The following is an 8,599-nucleotide window of genomic DNA, read 5'->3' on the forward strand; positions in this document are numbered from 1 at the left end:
GGGGGGGCTCCCCTTGATGGCGAGCACCATTTTCCTGGGCCCAGCATCAAAGCCATCGAGCGCAGACAAAAGGGGGTTTAGAGGAGGGAGACCCTCGCCCCGCCAGCCTGTCATTTACAGGCAAAATTAATTTCTTTGCCGCTTAAGATTTGGAAGGGAGGGATCCTCCTCGCGGCAGCAGACAGCCTACCGCTGGGCAAAGCCCACCGCAGCCGGGATCTGCTAAATCCTAATCCCCCGAGACACCAAGTACTGTCTAAACTCCTCCTAGTCCCTATTTCACACTACGGGCTCAGCAACGGAGGTGGAGAGGTAGCAGCAGCTGGCTCAGCACAGCCCCAAAAATCAAGGCATTTTGGCCCAGAGGCGTTGCTTGTGCCTAAATCATCCCTGTCCAGACAGTGGCACCGGTTTTATACCTGTCCCCACCCCAGGTCTGCTTGCGGAGCCAGACCTCTGCAGCCACGAGAACAGCCTTTGCCCCACGGGTGGGATTCCTGCAAGGGCATCATCGCCACCAGCTCCTCTTTGGAAGGGCAGTTCTGTTGTCTCCATGTGCTGGGAAGGGAAAAAAAAAAAAAAACCAACACAAAAACCAAAAAAAAAACCACCACACAAAACCAAACAACCCACCAGCCCCTCGTGACCGCAGGGAGGATGGCGTCAAACGGCTCTTTAATTTGTCCTGGGTGTTCCCATAATCCTGCACTCCACCCCAATAATCCCTCCCTATATGGGCTTCCAACACAGAGCTGAGTTTTTATTTGCCATAATGGGGAAGAAAAAAGCCTGATTACTTCTTCCCCCCTCTAATCACCCACATAACTGATTTAATTTTTTTTTTTTTTCTTTCACTCCCTTTAAATCTATTTTATTGTGCCCAGATCCACCTCCTCCTCACTGCTATGATGCCCCATGGACAAAGAGCATCGGTGGCAACAGCACCCAGCCCGGGTCCCACGGGGCTCCCAGCAGCTGCGGGCTCAGCCCCCAGCAGCATCTTTTCAGAGCACCAAACCCCAGTAATTCGGGCTCCAATTTATCCGCATACACCCCACCCTTGTCAGGCAGCTCCATAAAGCCCCAAGGCGCTGCTGGGGGTGACAGGTCTCCCTGGCAGTCACACTCCTGCTTGTGGGAGCTAAAATAAGCACTATTTTAAGGTACATTCAGGCCTTTTTCTGCTTTTTCTGCAGTCTCCCCTGTTCCTCTGCCCAGCCACTCCACTTCCCAGCAGAGCTGGGGTTTTCCCGGCCGGGTGATGCTCTGGTTCGCAGCTGGGTCTGTGTCCCCACACCAACATCCTCAAGGGGACAGAGCTGATGGCAGCAGCCCTGGGAACTCTGCCTGCCTTGGTTTTCAGGGCTGCTTCCCAGGCAAAGTGCCCGCAGCACGCCGGGACCATCCTCCCTGCCAGTCTTCCCTTCGGAAAGGGAATTTAGCTTCTTTGCCAAGAAAAAAAAAAAAAAAAAAAGATAAATATCAGCTGCTCTCTGCAAGCCTGAGTGTCTTTCCCACCTGCTGCTTCCTCCCCCAAAATGGGGAAACCCCCCCCAGCCGCTTCTGCAGGAACTGCTTTTGCATCCCACGGCGGTTTTGGTTCCCTGTCCCCAGCCTGTGGGTCCCACTGTGACCCCAAGGGGCTGCCCCGTCACCCCCCGGCTCCTTGTGCCGAGCCACCCTCCCTGAGTCGGGCTGTGCTGCGCCCTTGGGGACAACGATGCTGTCCCCCGCCGGGCTGCGTAGCGCAGGCTATCTGGGGGCTGCAGGGGAGCAGCTGGTTTGGAGAGCAAAGGCACAAGCCCTCCGGCCATTCGCAGACCCAAGGGACCTTCCCATCACCCAAATCCCCAGGTAAAACCACAGCATCAAGGCACACGGCCGCTTCCTCGCAGAGCAAACTCTCCAGATGCAGCAACCTGCCTTAAAATCTGTGCTCTCTTTTTTTTTTTCTCTCCCTTAAATTAAATTTTCATTTAAATGATACGATTAGGAGCTCTTAACTCAATTTTTCCCAAGCCCGGGGCGGGCTGTAACACCAGCATTTCCACAGTCGCTGACAGTTTGACACCAACGGCACAAAGCAGCTTGTTCTCCAAATCTCAAGTTTGATCTAAATTAAAAGAAGCAAAGACTTTGGCGTTAACCGACCTGTCAAAACGCATTAAAAATAAATGCCTCCCAGGCCTGCCGAGTGCGGGCTCCCTACCTGCACCGTGTGCCCTTTGATTACCTGCCATGCAAACCCCAGCTGACAAACGTGTCCCCAAGGAGGGCTCTCCGGCTCCGACGCAGCCCCTTGCTGCCTGCATTTGTAATTTCCCCTGCCATAACCCCAGTTTTACCCTTTCCTAGAAGATTTATTTATATTTAAATCAAGCCGCAGCTCCTCAGCCATATGATTCCCCAATAAACACAGAGCGCCGGATTAGTTCTGGTTCGCCGGGGCTGCATCCCGCTCCGTGCCCGCTCCTCTCCGAGGGGCTGGAAGGGATCAGCAGCAGACGGGACCACTCGCCGGGCACCGGCGAGGCTCCCCCCTGGTTCCCCAGTGCCCACTGACCTGCGGGAAAACCGCAGAAGGGATGCTGGGAGCAAGAACGGTCATCACCCATCTCCCTCTAAGCATTAAGAGCTTTGGAAAAGAGGGGTGGGAAAAATTAAAAATCCATCAATCTCATCTCTGGCAGTTTTTACAGCCTATTTAAGAGGGGAAGGCCGTAATTTTGCTGGCTTGCTGCGCTCTCGAGCGGGGGATGCTCCAGCTGAGATTGATGCTGCAGGAGAGGAAACCTGGAGTTTCCCTCTCCCCCCTTGCTAAGCTGTTTTCTCCTTCGGGGATTTCGCGGCCCTGCTGCTCCAAAGGCAGGATTAGGGATTTACATACAGGTGTGACCCAGGCAGACCTCAGCCCCCCACTCCAGCTGGAGCCCTCACCCTGGCCCCACACCTCCCCAGTGCTCCCAGCACCACCAGCCCCTTGTACACAGGGAAGGGGGGGTGGGGGTGCGCACACTGAAGCTGTGACCCTGTTCCCTGCTGAGGGTCTAAAAAGTCACTTTTTAAAGGCACGCTGAAACAAAGGGAGGGAGAAAACAGGACAGTGAGGACTCACGGCACCCACTGCTTTCTCCGACCAGCCCCAACTTGGTTTGTCAGAGGGCTCAGCTTGTTCAGAAGCATCTTTAGGCCAGACTGACTGTCCCCTGGGAGAAATACAGTCACCTCCGAGTAGCTTCTTATGGGACCAAGCTCACCTTGCTCATCTCAGACACAAGGAAACAGAATAGACTCAAAGAAAAGAAAAATCAGTGCCAGATAAGAGGGGTATTTCTGTGTCCAGCAGCCCATCTCCAGGAGGAGCTCTTGCAGAGAGCTTCCCCTTACAACCTTCACAAAAACAGACTAGCATCCAAAACCAGCACGGGTTTTCGGTAAGGCACTGCTGTACCCCCGAGACAGATCCCACCGCCGGCCCCGGCAGAGGCACGGCAGGAGCGCACTGGCTGCCGGCACTGCCGCCGGCTCAGCCCGGAGCAGAGGCTCCCCCGAGGCAGAGCTGACGAACCCAGCGGCATTAAAGCAGCCATTTGATCGCCTGCCCGTAACTATCTACTGCGGCTGGAGGGCTCCTAAAGCACCAGAAGCTTTGCGGGATAGAGAGACCTCAGTCCATTTGGCAGCCATGGGACATCTCAAGCATCTGAAGTGCTGTTAGCGGTCTACATGCAGACATCACATGCCTCCCCGGGCATTTAGATCGCGGTAATGGGATATAAATATCTAATAGCTCAGAAAACACTTTTATACAAGGCTCCACAGCAGACCTTAACTCTCCCTTGTCCCTAGGCGTGAGCATCCAAGCAGAAGAGCTCATCTCACCACCTGAAAAGCGCTTTCTCTTCTAAGATCCTCTGCAAGAGCCACCCAAATCTGCTTTGCCAAAGAAAATGTACTATTTTGGAGAATTTTAGTGTTTACCTGGTTCTTGGAAGTGCTCTTCATTTGACAGGGTTCTGGATAAGATGAGGATAAGTGCCTCTTTAAATTGGTCGAAGTGGACCTGTGAAAAAAAGGAAGAAGAGAAGAAATCAACTGGTGCAGATAATTAAAGATCAGGCCAATAATCCAGCAGGAAGATGCAAATCTCTCAGACCACCACAATGAGCTGAGCCTTCCCTTGTGCCTGCTGAGAACCTCAAGGAAGGGACACCAGTGAACCTCAGCTCGCTTGGTTTTGGGGCCCGGAGAAAGGCCAGCAAGTGACATGAAGACACAGCCAGTGTCTTTGAACACGTGAAAAAAAAAAGATTGTTACCACAATGATCCAAAGCCACTGCTTTACTGCATTAGTTGGGTTTTTCCATCAAGCAAGAAGATGAAATAATATGTCCAGAGGAGCAAGGAGCATCTCCATTGCTTGAGGTGACCTGGCCAGGGTTGGTGGCTCCTACAGCGAGATACCAGTCCCGACCAGTGATGAGACACTTGGTTGTGGAAATGCTCTGCTGCCCTAATTAAGCTTCAGAAAACACTTTCTAAAGTGGAGAGCAGAAAGTCTCACCCTTCCCAGGGCAGCCCTGCCCCAGCTCCCGCCTGCTGCAGCTCCACAAGGGCTGGACTGGGAATAACAGGTCTATGGGATAAAACAAGGAGGGATGATCCTACCACTGGGTTTGGGGTTGTTTGGTTTGGTTCCCCCCCCCCCCCCATTCCATCTGTGCTTTCCTGGAAAGCCTCCTGCCTCACCGCCACAGACAGTGGCAAAGGGGCTAGAGCATCCTTCACAGCCGCACCAGGGAATGCCAGCAATTCCAGCCACGGGGGACGGAAACCCTGGGACAGCTGGGGAAGCTATTTGACATGGGTCAGTGGCGAGGTAGAGCTGGCTGCTACAATTTCTTTTGGCTAAATAAATCTTGGGAGAATTTTTAGCATTGAACAAGAGACTTTGTATTTAAAGAAGTCACCGAGGTCGCTCTTGCTGGCGGGTCTGATCGCTGCGAATCTGGCACGAAGAGCAGGAGCCGCAGTCAGAGGGGATTTTAATGCTGCTGGGGGTGGCACAAGGGGCAAAGTTCAGATCTGAAGTTTGCCAGCATGTTTTCGGGATCCAGCCAGCCCCAAAAAAAGAGCAACGTGCCCCCCCCCCCGGCAGGCTGGGGATGACAGCGGAGCGGGGGGCTCAGCCACAGCACCCCCCTATGCAGGGGTGAGCCCCACTCCCCAGCTCGGGCAGTACAAATCACCGCTGTGGGTTTAAACACAGGCTCCCCGAGTAATTAAACAGTTGGAAATATGTTCAGCAAAGAAACTTGTCAGGGATGCCTTCATCGGAATACTAATTGCTGCCATTCGTTTCCAAGGGCTGGTGTACTTCAAAAGGACAGTTTACAGAGATAGGAGAATTTGCCTGATTAAAAAAACTTGACATTTAGACTAAATGAGGATGAATAAAAGATGAGGGTGTTCGAATAACAGGTCCCCTCCCCATGGGATCTTCTCGGGAAGGGAATGGTGACAACATCCATGGGGACAGACAGAGCCAGTCCCTCGGACGGGTGCTGGGGACGGGTTTGGATGGGGCCTCACAGCAGCAAGAAAATAAAATAAAACCCACTTCACGCCACTCTTGCAAAACACATGGAATGAAAGGGCAGAGTGAAACCACCCGGGCAGCTGCAGAGAGCGCCACTGACATGGAACCTGCTCTGCCTAACGAGCCCTGTAACTCCCATTCGCCAAGAAGCGCTAACGAAGGGGAGGAAGGAAGAAGGGGGCTGAGCCCTCGCTGCTGCAGCTGCGCGCGGCACAGATGGCTCCGGCGTCGAGGCCGCCGAGCGATTTTTACCATGACCACCACGTCCAAAGGCGCCCGGGGAAGATAAGGCTGCCGGGCAGGAGGTGGCCATCCTCCAGGATTTCCAAATTTAAAATGCAAATCAGCAGTGCTGAGACACACAGCGAGCACTTGCACCGGCTCAGAGGGGTCCCACAACACCTTCTGAGCGGCAGCACCCGACTACGTAGACATAGCCCAAGCTGGCAGAGACGGGGGGGGATATTTTTCTTCAGGGAAACCTCCAGCCCACCCTAACACCAGGAAGATAACCAGGAAAAACAGTATCTGTTCGCAGTGCACATCTGGCATGGGATGCTGCGTGTCTGTAAACAAAGAGTACTTATAGAGTTAGAGAAAAGCATCTGTTAAGATCAGAGCTGTGCTCAGGTACGAGCCAGGCAAGGCAGCCTGTGGGACAGCAAAGCCACAAACGCCACAATATCTCACATTTTCAAGAAAGCAATCCTTTGCCACTGCTCCCCATCTCTATATCTCCATCCAGTTTAAATGCCAGCATGCATGCTGGGGGGAATATGCACCCCCAGGAGACATGGGGCAGGCGATGCCCGCATCACCCAGCACCCCACACATATGTGATCAGTATCCCCACACCTCCAGCACCCATGTGCTGGGATGGAGGGGCACACTCCTGCTGGGAAAGCCTATGCCAGGGAAGCTGAGGGCTCCTCTTGAGCACAAAGGGCACTTCCAGGGATGCGACAGCCCAGGTGGGCAGGTACAAGTCCTCAGCAAGAGCCTTTGGTTTTTGCTTAGAGAATACTCCCAGCAAAAGGACGGGCCTGGACAGCCCCGGGGAGGAGAGCACTAACTGCAGCAGCATTGCACAAAGCACCTTCCACCTCTAGAAAACAGCCCCAGACACTCAAGCCAACCCAAAAACTTTACAAACACAAGGCAGAAAGTGTACAGCAGCAAAAGATCCCAAAGATGCTGCGAGGGCTGGAGAACCTCTGCTGTGAGGAGAGGCTGAGAGAGTTGGGGGTGTTCAGCCTGGAGAAGAGAAGAGAGAGGGAGACCTTAGAGCCCCTTCCAGTGCCTGAAGGGGCTCCAGGAGAGCTGGGGAGGGACTCTTGATTAGGGAGGGGAGCCATAGGACGAGGGGGAACGGTTTTAAACTGAAAGAGTGGAGATTTAGATAAGAGATTAGTAAGAAATTCTGTCGTGTGAGGGTGGTGAGCCCCTGGCGCAGGTTGCCCTGAGCAGCTGTGGCTGCCCCATCCCTGGAGGTGTTCAAGGCCAGGTTGGACGGGGCTTGGAGCAACCTGGGCTGGTGGGAGGTGTCCCTGCCCAGGGCAGGGGGGTGGAACTGGATGGTCTTTAAGGTCCCTTCCAGCCCAAACCATTCAATGATTCTGTGATAAAACAGTGTTAATGGGTTTAAAGTTTAATGCTCCTTTCAACCTGCTTGATTAATTTTGGCACATTTTTGAAATGCCAATTCCTGCATGTGCTCACAGGGTTCTCGAACAGCAAAGCCAGCCCGGACAAGCAGAGTTTGGGAGGCAATGGCAGGGTGTGTGTTCATGCTCACCCAGAGGTGGGGATCAGGATCAGGATACGTGTCCCTGCAACGACCACAGCGAGACCAGGGCTCCGCATACCACTGGGGGCACGCTAAGTCCCTGGTGAGGAGAATTTTCCCAGGACAAGTAAATCGGAGGCAAACAAGACTAACGCACCGCACAGACACCGCCAGCCCAGCCCAGCCTCCCCGCGGTCACCAGGGACCAACCAAGCTGCCGGCTGCTGAGCAACCCCAGCACCTTTGAGAAATCTCGATGCCTGCTTTAAAGCAAGTTTCCGATGAAGCCGTAACTTATTAGCACTAGAAAGAGAGCGTGCATGTGCCAAGCTACCTGCTGCTTCTCGCTATTTGTCCCTGCGATGCAAAGCAGCAGTCTGCAATCCCGGTCTCTCCGGGGCAAACCGGCATCGGTGGGTGGCTCCATCCACCTCCTTCTCCTTGATCTTCGAGCAGCGTCCTTTTTCCCAAAGCCCTGTCCCCACTTGCAAGCTCCTTCCAGCAGCAGCAGCCAGAAGGTTGCAGAGGGGAAATACCTGGTGGGGAAGACCAGGGCAACCTGGCGACCGAGTCTCCTGCATGGCATGCAAAAAGCCACCGCCTATTAAGGGGAGCAGCGTCACGGCAGGCTCAGAGGGAGTATATCTGCAAGAGGTCACCAGCCAAAGCATGGAAAGGAGCTGACAAGTGAAACCCCACGCCGCAGCATCCTTGCTCGTGCCATAGCGCAGGGACAGGGCGAAACCCGAACTCCCCGTCCCAGCTTGGGGACGGCCATGAAGGACGGTCCTTGCGCAGGGTCCAGAGGTGCCCAACTTACCCCTGTCCCTGCAAAACGTGTAACTGCAGTCATCGCTGCAGCCCGTGAGTGCCGCTGCCACGCTGTCCCCAAGATAGCTAATTAAACTGCCTCTCGGAGGCCAGGTGAGAAGGGCACGGCTGCACGCATCCTCTAGGTCCCGCAGCCAAGTGCGAGGGGCCCGAGGAAACAGCCCTCCCGAGGAATCCCAGGAATTGCTGCGAGCATCGCCTCCGCACGCAATCGCCTGAGGACAGCAGTTCTGGGATCTGCCCGGGCAGGATTTACACATCCCCACCGGAGATAACGTGTAGCCATTAATCCCCAAAGCATCACACAGAGCGGGGCAGGGGATGCAGCCCCTCGCCGGGATGCCGGCTCAGCTCCCGCTCCAACCGGGCCGCCCCTCTCGGGC

At 54.5% G+C, this 8,599-nt stretch overlaps 1 protein-coding gene across 2 annotated transcripts in view; it reads right to left on the bottom strand.

Moving 5' to 3' along the window:
* The window catches only part of NIN (ninein (GSK3B interacting protein)), a 57,402-nt gene that overhangs the window by 44,835 nt on the left and 3,968 nt on the right, over positions 1 to 8,599 (bottom strand). For both annotated transcript variants that reach the window (XM_009893890.1, XM_009893891.1), the window contains exon 2: positions 3,982 to 4,063. In XM_009893890.1, the coding sequence (XP_009892192.1) occupies positions 3,982 to 4,063 (82 nt within the window). The remainder of the gene's footprint in view (positions 1 to 3,981; positions 4,064 to 8,599) is intronic.

Source organism: Charadrius vociferus, unplaced genomic scaffold, assembly GCF_000708025.1.
Source record: "Charadrius vociferus isolate BGI_N301 unplaced genomic scaffold, ASM70802v2 scaffold49, whole genome shotgun sequence".
Taxonomy (NCBI): domain Eukaryota; kingdom Metazoa; phylum Chordata; class Aves; order Charadriiformes; family Charadriidae; genus Charadrius; species Charadrius vociferus.